Source organism: Panthera uncia (genome assembly GCF_023721935.1).
Source record: "Panthera uncia isolate 11264 chromosome A1 unlocalized genomic scaffold, Puncia_PCG_1.0 HiC_scaffold_17, whole genome shotgun sequence".
Lineage (NCBI taxonomy): Eukaryota > Metazoa > Chordata > Mammalia > Carnivora > Felidae > Panthera > Panthera uncia.
In genome coordinates, this window is record NW_026057577.1 from 140,827,257 (window position 1) to 140,841,808 (window position 14,552).

Below are 14,552 nucleotides of genomic sequence, written 5' to 3' on the forward strand. Positions count from 1 at the left end.
CCCCCGGGAGCCCTGGGCTCCTTCTCGTGGAAACTCCTCAGTGTCTCCTTCGCCCTAGAAACTTCCAGTGACTTCCTGGGCCCAGACAGCCCATCCATTCCTGCCTCTACTTGTCTCCCAATCTTACTCACGGTACAGCAGTCCATGGCGCCTTCTCCCCACACACGTCCACACAGCCAACCGCATCTGGCTGTTGACTTTCTCCTGAAGCAGATCAGGGGCTACCCAGTGGGCCACAGGAGGGGGAGATTAGGCCTGAGCCGAAAGACCTAAAAGGCAATTTAACTTAGAAATTTGAGAGCACAGGGAGCGAAGAAATATGTGTATTAATGTCATCTTGCTAAAAAAAAACATTCAAGGTAAAAGATACTAATATAATTTAATGACTTCAACAGCCCCTCCATGTGCATCAATAGCATGTTATGGTTATTTAGCAGGAGGTAGGGGAGAGAGCGCCCGAGAGAGACTGCCGGATCAGGGAGCAGAGGGGAGCCTGGGGCGAGGTGGGGGGGGGGGGGGCCCAGGACAGCTCCCACTCTCTGCCACCAGAGGAGTGAAGGGGTGGGGCATCCCACCCAGGGACAGAGGGAGCGACACAGACGTTTCAGAGGCGTTGGTAAACTTTTCACACTTTTCTGAGCTGAGTTGTGGAACACTACCCGCTCTGAAAAAGTGAAGGTGGCTTCGGGGTTATCCTAACCAAAGGTTAGTACTGCAGAGAGGCGTGATCAGAAACCCCATGGTGCCATGGACCCAGGAGGATCAGGGAAGGCCTTCCTTTCTCCTGCTAGCCCTTCCCTGGTTATACTTCCTTCCCCTAAACCCTCACCCCGGGCTGGCAGGTAGTGAAAGTCACATGCTCTGTCCTGAAGGAGCTCATGGTCAGGTGGCACAATGCCCTCCCACCAGGAAAGGCTACTGGCCGGCTCGTCCAGGCCCACGGAGCCCCGACCCGCACACCCCACGGTCAGCACATCTGGAGTGGGGGCGGGGGGGTGCATGTCTCACTGCAGGGACTCAGAATAACAGCAGGGCCTGTGAACTGGATGCAGACATGGCAGGCAGGCCTCCATCCCCAAGCGGGTCACCTCTCTCTGGGGTTAATTCTGAGAAACCAAGAGGCTGGGGAATAAAGCAACATAATGTACGTGAGTCCAAACAAATAAACTAAGCGGGACGTAAGCCCAAGGGTAAACACACAGAACAAATCCCGGGAGGTCGGCAAAGTGTCCCTGGAGCTTGGGGAGACCACAAGAGAAGTTTTACAAGTCAGCACAGCAGTGGAAAGGACTACGCTTAAGTGGTCTTGCTTCTTGAAAAATCACAGGCTAGTTCTTTGTTTTCAGTTACAGAGGAAATATTCAGAAAAAAATATCCTCTTAACAAGTGCGAGGTCAAAGGACTTTGTAAGCTTTTGTAAATTTCAGTACGAATTCTGCTCAACTAAGAAATGACAGTCTTCGACTCGGTAAAGAACTATAACCAAAGAGTGCAAGATCGGTATCACTGAGGAAGAGAGCCACCAAGGGGAAGGTTTTTATCTTGAAAGTCATGATCAGTGAGACATTCAGCGGTAGCCCTGTCATGCAACCCACTTAGGCTCGGAGCACAATCCCCACGGGACGGGGCATGTTTTTACCCAAGGCTCCTGTTAAACTGAGCGTCAGTAAATACAACAGGAAACTGCTCCTTGCCAAACACTAACGGGGCTATGGTGTGTGTGTGTGCATATCTGTAACAATGTCATAGCCCAGAGTTTTTCCATTTACTAGGGCAAAGTTCAGGGGTGGTAATTGCAACCCATCACTTCAAAAGAGAAGTTAAATTTTCTAATCATGCGTAGGGGATTTTGAACCCTCCCAGCTATAAAAATACAAAAGCTGGAGGTGGGATAGGCTTCTGTGGACCAGCAAGTTGTAACTCCTCCTCTGGAGAAAAATCTCAGCACTCCAGGATCACTTCCTCCACCCAGACACTCTCCTTGGCCCTGATCTGGCGAAACAAGCCAGAGACTCTGTCTTCACTCTGCCACTTTCTAGCTGTAGGACCTCAGACAAACCACTGAGCTTCAAGGATCTCGAAACATCTCTCTAATGGAGAAGACCATCAGTGATAACAGACGGGTTAGGTGAAAGCAAACGCCAGCCACGAAAGTGTGCTTGTAACCACAGAGGCACAGTGCAAATGGAAACTCTCCCACTGAGTCCCTGTGACGGTCTCCCCTCCACCTCTGGGGGTGGGAACTCACTTCCATTGGTGGGAGACCATCTTCTTTTCGGGAATATTTCTCTCTTTATTGATCAAAGTCTATTGTTAGTCAATGAATATAGATTAAGCTCCTCCTGCAGGCAGAACACTGGGCCAAGAGCTGATGTTACAATTGCAAACAGAAGGCTGACCTCTCCTCGTGTGTCTGGGGCACGACACAGGCAATGCTCCTCAGAAACGTGGCTCCATCAGCAGAGGTACCATGGGTACCCGACCTAGTTCCACGTGAGCTAGAGCAGAGGGCCAGCGGGTACGGCAACAGTTCACAAGGCCAGGGAAGCAAGGGCCTTTAGACCCTTTAGAGATGCTGGTGTTACCTGAAAAGCAGGGAAAGTTCCTGAGCAAGAGGCTGGTGCGGTCAGACCAGTAACCACAGCTTGAATCGTTATTGCTTGGAGTCATGAGGATCACGTCAGATGACTCTTCTATGCGACACCTTTTAAGTCTTTCACAGAATCACAGAATGCTTTGGGCAAAGGCGCTGGAGTTCTACCTGTTCTCCAAGGCCTGATTCACACTAGTCCCTCTGCAGAGCAGTGTAGACAGAGTGCTGTCCCCACCCCCGCCCCTGGCCGCCGCACTCTGTCTACACTGCAGGTCAGTTAGGCATATTCGTGACTGTGTCCTCTGATGGCCTGGAAACACCTCTGAGGTGAAAGCTGAGTCTTAATTCGTGGACCTGGTCATCCGACGGCCTGTCGTGTGCACCCCTTCATCTTTGAGGTGAAGAAACTGAAGCCCAGAGAAAGCAAGTAGAAGTCTGAACTTGAACCAACAGGTTCTGACTCAAGGTCAGTGCCCTTTCAATTAACCTCATAACTGCCTTCCCGGGGCAATTCTCTCCCAAGAATTCAAAAACAATTGTAGAAGGCAGCTATCATTTCCATTGTGCCTGCTTCTCTTTGTCTCAACCAGTCCTCGTATGACACGGGCTCGAAGGGGTCTCTTCGTCGTCCGGGCCACTCTCCTCCGAACCCATTCCACACTTAAAGGGAGACCACAGGACAGAACGCAATGCCCTGAGCGTGACCACCCAGGAGACAATCCAAAAACATGACCACTCCTTCATGCTCGGTCAGGGGTCAGCCAGTTTTCTTGTATAGGGTCAGAGAGTATCTTAGGCTTGCCTGCCATCTGGTCTCTGTGTCAAGTACCCAAATGGGCCCTGACAGAAAAACAACCATTAGACAATACACAGTGAGGCTGTGTTCCAAGAAAACCTAATTTACAGACACCGAAATCCAAAGTTCATGTAAGTTTTACAGGTGAGGAAGTGGTATTCTTTTGAGTTTTTTTCCTTTCTAACCATTAAAAAAAAAAGTCAAAACCATTCTTAGCTCACAGGACATGTAAAAACTGAGCGGAACCAGATTCAGCCCATGGACTGTGCTTTGCCGAACCCTGTTCTAGACGATACGCTCAAAGTAATGCACCCAGCCTGAGATTGTATCAGTCAGTATCGTACAGCTGAGAAACAAAAAGCCATCCACTCACAAGTAGCCTGCCATCAACTAAAAGCCCCGTTGTTGCAGTAAGTGTCCCCAGCCTTCGAAGGGGTTGGCAGGGATCTGTACTTTTATCCCACCGTCCTTCAGATTTCCAGCTGGAAGTGCTTTCCAGGAGCCCTGGCTCCGCCCTCTGCCCCAGCCCTCACTCTTCTGACTGACTCCTTCCCAAGCACCACGCCTGATGGCAGGTTGGGAGACACTGCTCAGCTCAGCCCCTCCTCCACCTTCCAGAGAGGGCCTCGGGCCTGACCTTTTAGGTGTGAGCTCAGCTCGGGCATGGCTAGCAAGCCCATCTGGCCACGCAAGTGGAACTTGTGGGTTTTATCACTGAACTGACATTTTAAAAAAAAAATGTGTTTTTAATGTTTATTTTTTTGAGAGAGAGAGAGAGAGATGGAGTGTGAGCAGGGGAGGGGCAGAGAGGGAGACATAGACTCCAAAGCAGGCTCCAGGCTCCGAGCTGTCAGCACAGAGCCTGATGTGGGGCTTGGACCCATGAACCATGAGATCATGGCCTGAGCCGAAGTTGGGCACTTAACCAACTGAGCCACCGAGGTGCCTCCTGAGCTAACATTTTAAAAATCTCTGACTCCTGGGGCGCCTGGGTGGCACAGTCGGTTAAGCGTCCGACTTCAGCCAGGTCACGATCTCGAGGTCTGTGAGTTCAAGCCCCGCGTCAGGCTCTGGGCTGATGGCTCGGAGCCTGGAGCCTGTTTCCGATTCTGTGTCTCCCTCTCTCTCTGCTCCTCCCCCGTTCATGCTCTGTCTCTCTCTGTCCCAAAAATAAATAAAAACGTTGAAAAAAAAATTAAAAAAAAAAAATAAAAATCTCTGACTCCTGTGTCCACCTTTCAGTTCGGCCAGGACCTGGGAAGGGAAGCAAGGGGGTGATCACGTGTGCAGGCTCCATGCTTTTTTAGACCAGGAGCAGACACATAACCCCACGCAAGTTCATGTTCCTGGATCTGGTTCACTGCCTCAACCCGCCAGGGCTTTGGTGGTGCACTCTCAACTCTTAGACCTTTATAATTTTTTTAAGGTTTATTTATATTTGAGGGGGGGGGGAGAGAGAGAGAGAGAGAGAGTGCACGAGTCGGGGAGGAGCAGAGAGGGAGACCGAATCCAAAGCAGGCTCCAGGCTCCGAGCTGTCAGCACAGAGTCCAACAAGGGGCTTGAACTCAGGAGCCCTGAGGTCATGACCTGAGTGGAACGGACTGAGCCACCCAGGCGCCCTCACTCTTAGACCTTTCATCTCCCAATCATTTACGAAATGTGACCAGGAGAGACCTATGGGTACACTCAGACAAGTCACCCTTCACTTTTGCCCCGAGGTGATTTTTCCATTAATCAGAACCATTTGGGCTCTGTTGCTAGTGGTTACTAATCCTTCTAATTGGCTTCCCTTCCCAAAGCCATTTTCCACTCCTTAGCCAGTGGTGTTTTTTGTTTGTTTGCTTGGTTTTTCTTGCTTTTTTACGTGCAATGGGTGTGTCAGCTCCTATTTAAAAATCTGGCTTTTCTTCTTCCTCTCCCTCTTCTCCTCCTTTCCCCTTCTTCCTCCTTCGCCGCCTCCTCCCCTTATTATTATTTTGGCTTTTCTTACTTGTAGGAAAGACAAATCTGTGAAGTGAGCTGGAAAAGCCTGTAAATGAGGTGTGAGAGAGGTAATCATGCCTCACCCCTCGCCCCATCCTAGCCAAAAGTCATGGGGCACCAGTTCTGGAACCAGGAACCAGCCACACCATGTGACTCACAAACCCTAGGGACTGAGAAGTGGAGGTGGGCGCACCCCGGACGGAGGCACAAAGCAGAGCCCCTCTCTCCTCCCCAGGTCTTCCTTCCTCTCTCCTTTCACCGCCCCCTCCACCTTTACGTGGCCCTTTAGGTCTGCTCTCCACAGAAGAGACCTTCGAAACAAACTCATCAGAGCCTCCGGACCAGCAACATCCCTGCCGCCCGGGGCACTTAGGAATACGGATCCGCGGGCGGCATCATCTGTATTCTGCGAGGTCCCCAGCAATCTGCACGCACGCCCAAGTCTCAGGGGCACTGGGACGGGGCGGAGGATCTCCCTTGCCCCGGGTCCACCTGTGCATTTCCTGATGTACTGGGCTGAGGCCCAGGCCCCCCGTCTTTTGTCAAGTTCCCAGGTGATTCCGATGTGTTGCCAGCACTGAGAAACCCGCTGGGGAGTAGGGGCCTCCTCCATCCTCGGCCGTCTCTGTCTTCTCAAGTCATATATTATCACATGCCAGTTAATTTCCAAAATTTCCATTAGGAGAAATCATGCCAGACAGAGTCTCACTGGTCCCAAGAAGTGTTGCCTGTGTTATGTGGCGCCTGGGTGGCGTAGTCAGTTGAGCGTCCGACCCTTGGCTCAGGCCACGATCGCGAGGTTCGTGAGTTTGAGCCCCGCAGTGGGCTCTGTGCTGATGGTGTGGAGCCTGCTTGGGCTTCTCTCTCTCCTCTCAGCCCCTCCCCCACTTGCGCGTGCTCTCTCTCTCCCAAAATACATAAATAAGTAAACATTGAGAAAAAAAAAAGACATATTGCTTGTGTTTTGTGCCTCTTTGCCTTCAGCCAACAGGAGGGGCTAGTTTTACTAGTCAGTTGTTTTTCCATGGCAGAGCTACGCCTATGGAAAGAGAGACTGTGCTGAAATTAAAACGAAAGGAACCCGACTATTAATGTGGCCTCCAGCAAGGGTGACCAATGCATCCCGGCCTGCCTGGGACTCTCCGAGTTTTAGCACTGGAAGTTCCACATCCCAGGACATCCCTGTGGCAGGCACGCCACGGCGGTCACCCTTCCTCTGGGGCCCCATGCGGTCTGACCCTGATTCTTCCCCATTCTGTCCCCTCTGCCGCTTGCTCAAGAGGACGGGCTGTGAGTTCCTCCGTGAGAGCCCTCTCTGCCTCCCGCCTGCCTTCGCTGTAATACCCTCCACTCGACTCTTTCTCCAGCTGTCCGCTCCAATGTCACTTCCTGTGGCAAAGCCTCTGACCCTTTCCCTCCCCCCGGGCTTGCTCAAGTCCCCGTTACTCTCTCTCAGCACACGGCGTCTCTTCCCTTCGCGGCACTTAGCACGGTTTACACAACCGTGTTTGTGTCTGATCAGTGTCTGCCTCCCCACGTAGGTAAACGTCTTAAGGACGGGGATTGTGTCTGTTTTCTCCCTGCTTTCTTGGTGCCTAGGCACCGGGCAGACGGCTAATAAATATTTGTTGAATAAGGAACAGGATTTCATGTAATCAGGATCCAGTCCATGCGTCTCCACGACAGGCACTGAGAGCTTCCCTCAGTATCTGTTCTCTCTTCCTCCGTAGAAATAAAATCCTGACTTTGAGCCGGCTACGTGGCTACTTGAATAAAGGCCACATTTCCTCCTCCCCAGGTGCTGGGTGTAGCTGTGTGAGTGGATTCTAAGAAGCATTATGTGCAGTTTTCGGAAGGCTCTGCGGAGGGGAGCATACTCCTTGTCCTCCTCCCTCTCCACCAGCTGGAATGTAAGCGTGGTGACTGGCGTTCAGCGGCCGTCTTGGACCACGAAGTAGCTAGTCATGGAAGCCATGCACCATGGAAATGACCCGGAGGAGCTGGGCCCCTGGCAAAGTGGAGCCCATTTCTGGCCCTGGAAGAGGGGGCCACCTTCGAGCGGTGACACGAGAAGAATAAACTTGACTCACTTATTTGGGGTCGTTCCGTTATCCCACTATACCTAATCCTAACTAATGGCCTCTGTCTTGGTGGTCCACTTGGAACACATATGTCAGAAACAGTGAGCCACCAGTGTGTTTTCTGTTCCCTTAATTACACTCATGTAAATACGAAGCAGGAAATGAGAATGTGAAGCGGTCACCTAGTGGGATGGCTTGAGGACAGTGGAACGAACAGGCACCAGGGAGTCAGGAACCCATGGTCTGGTCCACCTCAGTTTCCTCCCCTGTGAACAAGCATAGGGAGGCCAGGCCATTAACTGCCATTTCCCGTCATCCACCACAGGGCCCTTCATGTTAACTTGTTTCAGGGTTATGTTGGAGGAACAGTCACATTGGGGCACAAGGCACAGGATTTTAAGTAGTTGTGAAGCAAGTGAGGTTCAACTATACTTAAAGCATCACTCAAAACAGGGCGCCTGGGTGGTCCAGTCGGTTGAGCGTCTGACTTCGGCTCAGGTCATGATCTCACGGTTCTGTGAGTTTGAGCCCTGTGTTGGGCTCTGGGCTGTAAGCGCGGAGTCTGTTTCGGACCCCCTGTCCCTCCCCCCTCTGCCCCTCCCCCGCTCGCACACTCTCTAACACAAAAAAACCTTAAAAAAAAAAAAAAAAAAACATTACTCAAAACCTGCACCATAGGAAAGATGCCCTGTAGGTACAGAAGTTACACGAGACTGTGACAAATCGGCAACTACTCCAACCCTTAGAAGCCATGCTCGATTCTACAGACTCTCACACCAGCGTTTCCCTGGAGGTGACCAGTTTCTAAAAAAATGGCAAGAATATTTTTTTTTTTAAAGGAAGGGTGAGAAGGAAACTGGGAGGGAGGGAAAAGGAGAGCTGTACCTTCACAGGTTACCAGCTCCACATTTTGAATGACTGAATCAATGAGGCATAAATGGGAGAATACACTGGAATAGTCGAGCGAGAAGAACAAGACAGCACAGGTCAACGAGCATTTGCCGTACCAGCCCTCTATCCCAACTGCCAGCTGGGCTTAACAAAAGTGAGTTTAACAAATATTTAAAAAACAAAATGGAGACATCGTGGGTGAAACTGATCTCATAAACTCTCTCGGTTTGAGTGATTTTTCTCTCTACCTCAGATTGCAGGAGAAGGATCGACATACCCGAGTCTTACGCTGCTTCAGGTGCAAAAGTGAGGGACCCAATGCTTCTAGTAATAATTCCATTGGCTACAACTGCTTTTCGAGGTAAGGGGCCAACCTCATCCTTAGCTACAAACAGTTGAACTCCAAGTTCATTTTTAAAATGCCCAGTAAAATGACAAAAGGCTGGCATCAGTGCCATCCAGCCCTTTATATCTAGATGGCGCCTGATTACATCAAGTCCGCGCCAACACTGGCTCGCCATCTCTCCCACTTCCCCTTTCCTATCAGCCGTCCTGCTTCCTCCAAGATTTCTACCTGTCCTAATGACCTGGGACACAGGACTTGGAAGACACAGAGTCCTCAGTTTTCCTGACACTCTAGAGACCTCAGGAGAAAGATGAGGTCTTCCTGTCACAGGTGCACGACTATGCCCACATTGTACCAGGTGTTATTCTACGACTTAGGGAACAATCCCCTCTTTTCCAGAAAGAAGGAATTTAGTTCACTTCTCCTAAACTTGGGGGACCAAAGCCTCCGGGAACTCTCTGCCCTGACTTAGAGATGCAAGTTTTCAAAGACCACTGCCCGAGGAGCTCCCACCACCATATCCCCTCTCCCCGTCCATCCCATTTGTACCCACTGAGGCTGTCCCGTGCCTGGAGAGAAAGTGGGGGGCTCGTGTCCACTGTAATGGGAACAAGAGAGGGCAGTATGCTTCTCTCTTTTTGACAGTTAACCCTTGACTTTGAATCAGATCCCACTTCTCTCTGAATTGGGGGAGGGAGATGGGGATCTCTTGAGAAACCAATTTTCAATTACATTATTATTCCCTGTGCTAGAAGACTAACCCTAAGATTCATAAAAGCCAGTTACAGGGAAAGCAGAGAGAGAGCTAATACGGTATTTTAAATTACTCTATATCTATCATCCACAATTCCACATAGACTCAAAGTCATAGATACATGGTTATATCAACAACAAAAGGCTTACTATTAAATTCTTAATTCAGAGATTTATCGAGCATGGCACTTTACGTGCTACAGTCTCAGAGATTTTTGTTTATTACTTGAGAATCCCAGCAACAGTACTAACAGAGAATAGTCCTTAGTCTCCTAGAAATGAACATAACACCTCCTCTTATTTTAAACATGATGCCACCTGTCTCTTCTGGTTCCAATTAAACGAGAAAGTAGAAAAATGGGGTATAGATGGGCTAGAACAAGAGATTACTGGCAAAACGAGGGCATAAACAAAACACTTTTCTCTGGTGATTTATTGTGAAATAACATTTCATGTTCTTGCATTAAGTTAATTACACATCAGTAAATGCGTGTGCCACCTCAGTTCTGAGAACGGTTGTTTTAAGTAACTGAATATTTGCCAAAAGATCAAGTGGACCGGAGCCAAAGGTCAAATACACCAGCCCAATAACCAACTCACTCTGCTCAAGATGGTGAAGGGGCTTTAATAGCTACAAAGCAGCAACCACGTATGTTGCAAGTTTCAGCTCGATCATGATGACCCTGTCATAATCTCACTCCTGCACCCCAGACCTGTGAGTTATGTGTAGCAACAAGAAGGGTGTAAAATGGGAACCCAGCTTGAATGGCCAACAGCTGAAATGTAACCCGGAGACTAGAGCACTCTCAGGTATAAGCCTGAGCTGAGCTTCAGGAAGCAGAAGAGGTGGAGGCTTAAGAATCGGTTGTGGGTGGAGCCACGCTGCCAGGGCTGGAATCCTGGCCACCGCTTCTTAGCTGGAAACTTTGAGCAAATTCCGTAACCGTTCCGAGCGTCAGACTGGTGGCTGTAAAGATTACATAAGACTATCCATGGGCAGTGTCTCCGTGGCCAGCACCATAAAGAGAACTCAAATGCCTACTGTTCCCCTGGCGAGGACGACACGGGGTGCCATAGGCGCCCACCCACTCCGGGGAGCCAGATGAAAGGTCATTTTCAAATGCGTAACTGTGCCAATCGAAGACTTCTACTTAGCTAAGACACTTGGTACCAACATTTACATTTTACTTGGCACTTAATCCATTTCACAGAAATGCAAAAGTATAAAAGTGGGGCAAACAGGCTGGCAAAAAAAAATACCAACCACGGACCATTTGGTTTTAGGCGTTCTGTTGTGTATGTTTTTAATTGCAGCATTTGGGTTTGGTTTGGTTTTTCCTAAGCCTCCAACCTAGGGAAACAGTTCTCTTTAAGGTTACAACTAGCACACAAAGGACCTCATCTCCTCCTGGGCACCCACTGGCCACTGCCAGCACCCCCTCTGCTCGTGGTTCAAGTCCTTGAGAGCAGAGGCTTGGAAGGCACTGGCTCTAGAATAAAATCACAATTCCTAGCGCCCTCCACAGTCTGCGTTGAGGAGGGAATGTGCGCGCACCCCCCCACCCCGATCCTCATAACTCTTCTTGCCAGGGACCAAGCTGCCTGGGCCTTAGCTGTTCTGATCTGCCCCCTCTCCCTTTAAACACAGACGTGCTCACCAGGCAGACTCACAGGTCTACCGAGTGTGGTACCTATGACTGTCCAAGGGAATGAGGCAAAGACAGCATTCAGCGGGTCAGAAACATCTGCTTTGTACATAAAGTTATCCTTGAATGGCTTTGGAATAATGTATTCCATGGTATTGAGGAACACATCTTGTAAATAGAAAAGTCTAGGGGGGAAGTGGGAAATCTGGTATAAGTTTGCACGTCACTTGGTTTCAATAAAATAGGGATAAAAGTAACAACTACGTCATGGCATAAGATAGTGATAATAATAACCTTTGAGTAAGCTAACCTTGCAGTGCTTACTACGGGCCATGCATCGTCCTAAGCTCTTTACATGTAATAAAGATAACAGCAAAATTCAAAAATATTGGCCATTACCATTACTTCTAAAATTTCTGTTTAGCATTAGACTTTTTCACAAACAAAATCTTACTCAGAACAGCATATAAACAAGAAAGGCGGGGGCGGGGGGCAGAGCTGCGCTCTGTGTAGCTGGAACCAGGGCACATGGCCGATGGGTCCCCCATTCCACACTGGGCACTCCTGTCACCCCAGGCGAGCGCCTAGGGACCACCACAGGGTCCTGCAGCTCCTGAGGGCCTGGTTGAAAACTTGCAGGCTTTTCTGTGAAGAACCACAACAGTTAATCACCCTGAGGCTGGCCAGAGGCACAAGGAGCCAGGAAAAACGTGGGGCACACATCCCCGCTTCAAACACCAGACTGCCAAAGGTATGCTAAGGATTTTGAGCTTCTCCTACAGTGGGCGGGTCACCCCTGCTTCCTGCTTCCTCCCGGGTCTTCTTGGGGCCTCAGGGCATTGCACCAAATCATCTTGGGCACCACTTCCCTGTCTAGTATTCCAATTCCGACAGTGTCTTTCCCATAATACGGTGCACAGATGTTCAGTGCATGAGTCTCAATACCCAGTGAAAAAGAAACAGTAAAACTGGCTACCAAAAAATGCTTTCCACCCCTACTCCTTCCGTGAGTTTCCTTCGGTTGCTGTCCATTTAGTTTTTATTGTCAAGTGTTACTTGTTAGCATTTGCTACGATTTCAGAAGTGAATCTGGGTCTCTCTCTTACGAAAAGAGGGGTAGGTAAAAACAACTCGCTCCCATCCTAGCTTTGGCAAGGGACTCGAAAACAGTTTCACCTCCAAACATGACTGGTAAAGAAGGGAAACTATGCTCCTAAGTCCTCAGAGGTTATGTGGTTATGTTTTGGAGGGGGAAAAAAAGTTTTCCATAACCTGATCCTTGAATCAGATTCTTGCACTGTGCACAGGGACCACAGTCCCCACAGGCTGGAGCTGAGGAAAGAATTCTGAGTTCCCAGTGCTCGCACACCTTGAACTTGATGCATTGGAAGGAAAAATTCCTGATTGTTAGCTTAAGTCCAGAGCAGGCACCTTTCTGCCTCCCAAACCAGCTTTCTCCTGCTGAGCCCTACCTCCATTTCCAGCTTTGCTTTCTCTCCCAAAGTAAGGCAAAGAGAAAGGGAGGAAAAAATCACATCATGAAAAGTTCAAATGAATACACCCACAGGAAATATTTGGCTAATTCGATTATCATTCAGGGTGCAGAAAGGTTGAAAGTGAGTTCAATTTCCAAACTTTTGAGGCTGGGAGGTAAGTCAATTACAGAATTCTAGACTGGGAGGGGCCTTATGGATCAGCTACCCCAACATGAGGACGTAGAAGTCCAGAGTGGCTGTGGCTTCCAGGCACACAGTCCTGGGCAGAATGAGGTCTAGAACTCATGTCCAGACTCCCAGAACAGCACTGTTTCCACCACACCCAACAGCTTGCTGTGTGAATCAAAAGCTCCTGCTGGGACCAAGAACCCCAGTCAATAACCAGTACTGGCACCTGCCAACTTCCCATAAACGCTGCCGTATCTGCAGCCCAAACTCGGCGCTTGTGAATGGGCACGCTCCCCCAAATCGCCGGCAGGTTCACACCCACCCCTGCGGGGGCCACCAGACAAACACGGAACGGGAACGTGCTCATAACTGAGAAGCAGCCACGTTCACCCTCCTCGGAGCGGGGCCTGGAGGGCACAGCTGAAGCGGGGGAAGGAAAACACCCTTCCCTCCTACCCCAGCTACCAACGCAGAGAGCAGAGACGCCCAGCCACAGGGACTGCGCCCCCACCTCGGCGACCAGACTTGTGCGCGCGACCTGGGCCATTCTGTGCTGCTGCTCCCGTCCTTGGTGACATTTTTGTTCAACAGCCAGCTTTTCTCTGCTGTTCAGCAAGTCTCGACTGCTGCGAAGGTGTGGGCCACATCCTCCGCCACCAAAGCGCGAAACGCGTCAACTTCCCCCGCCACCCCGACAACAATCAAGTTCTCAGAGGGGACACCTAGAAGGGGACGCTGCCCCTCCTCGGCGGCAGAGCCCGACCCCGGCCGCTGCCTGAGCCCCCCACCCCGTTCCAGCCCACCAGACGGGCTCCCTCCTCCCAGGAACCCGCCCTCCCTGCCTCGGCAGGTCGCTCGCGGCCTCGACCCAAACAGATCTGCCTCCCGAGGGCGCGTTCCCATTCAGACGCGACGCGACCCCCGTCCCCGACGGCAGCCCCAACGCTGCCGGGGGTGTTTTGAGGCTGCGGCCCCCTGCCCTGGGGCGCCCCGGACCTTCCAACCCTCAGCGCGCAGGGGGACTGCCCGCGGGCCCCCTCCCCGCCCCCGGCCCGGCGCCCACCTGCCGTTGGGGCGCGAGGACCCTCCCGCTCCCGCGCCCGCACCCGCTGGGGGCTTCTCGGCGCCGCCATGCCGGCCGCGCGCTGCGGACGGGCGCGGAGCCTCCTCCGTCGGTCAGTCAGACGCCGCGGCCGCCCGCCGGCGCCGGGGATCGCTTCCCCGCGGCTGGCTGGCTCGAGAGGCGCGGGGTGGGGAGCGCGCTCGGCGCTCCCGCCCGGGGGAGCCCGGGGGCCGACGGACGCGCGGGGCCGCCAATGGGAGGCCGCGGCGGAGGTGGGCGGGCTCTCGGGCGGAGATGGGCGGGGCCTCCGCGCACAGACGGGGTCTACCGTCGGCAGCTTCGGGCTCCCAGCGCTGTGCGCGCAGCCTGGAAGCCGCTCCTGGGTTCCCGGCGCTGCTCCTCCGGAGACGTCCTGGGGTTTCCACCCGGACGGATCCCGCGACCTCCCTGGCACTTTACATCGAAAGCCCATTGAGTGGGAATCAAAGAAACGTGGTGCGTGGGATGATGGGGGAGAGGGACAGGTGCCTTTTCCCTCTCCACGGCGAGGGTGCAGAAGGATTGCCATCCCTGGCGAGACAAGAACCCGCTGCTGGGTCACGGCCATGGGAGGGCCAGACTGGAATCCAGATGTTGCTGTCGGCCCAGGGCCTCTTCCACTACTTAGGGCACATTTTTTTAAAAATCTTTATTTTCCCCTAGGTCAGCAGAACGGTTATGCTTACTCAGAAGTCA

General features: G+C 51.6%; 1 protein-coding gene across 1 annotated transcript in view; it reads right to left on the reverse strand.

The window, feature by feature from the left end:
• The window catches only part of OTULINL (OTU deubiquitinase with linear linkage specificity like), a 30,574-nt gene extending 16,524 nt beyond the window's left edge, over positions 1 to 14,050 (reverse strand). Inside the window, exon 1 of the mRNA XM_049648767.1 lies at positions 13,818 to 14,050. Within this exon, the coding sequence (XP_049504724.1) occupies positions 13,818 to 13,887 (70 nt within the window). The 5' untranslated portion in view covers positions 13,888 to 14,050. The remainder of the gene's footprint in view (positions 1 to 13,817) is intronic.
• Between the last annotated feature and the right edge of the window lie 502 nt (positions 14,051 to 14,552).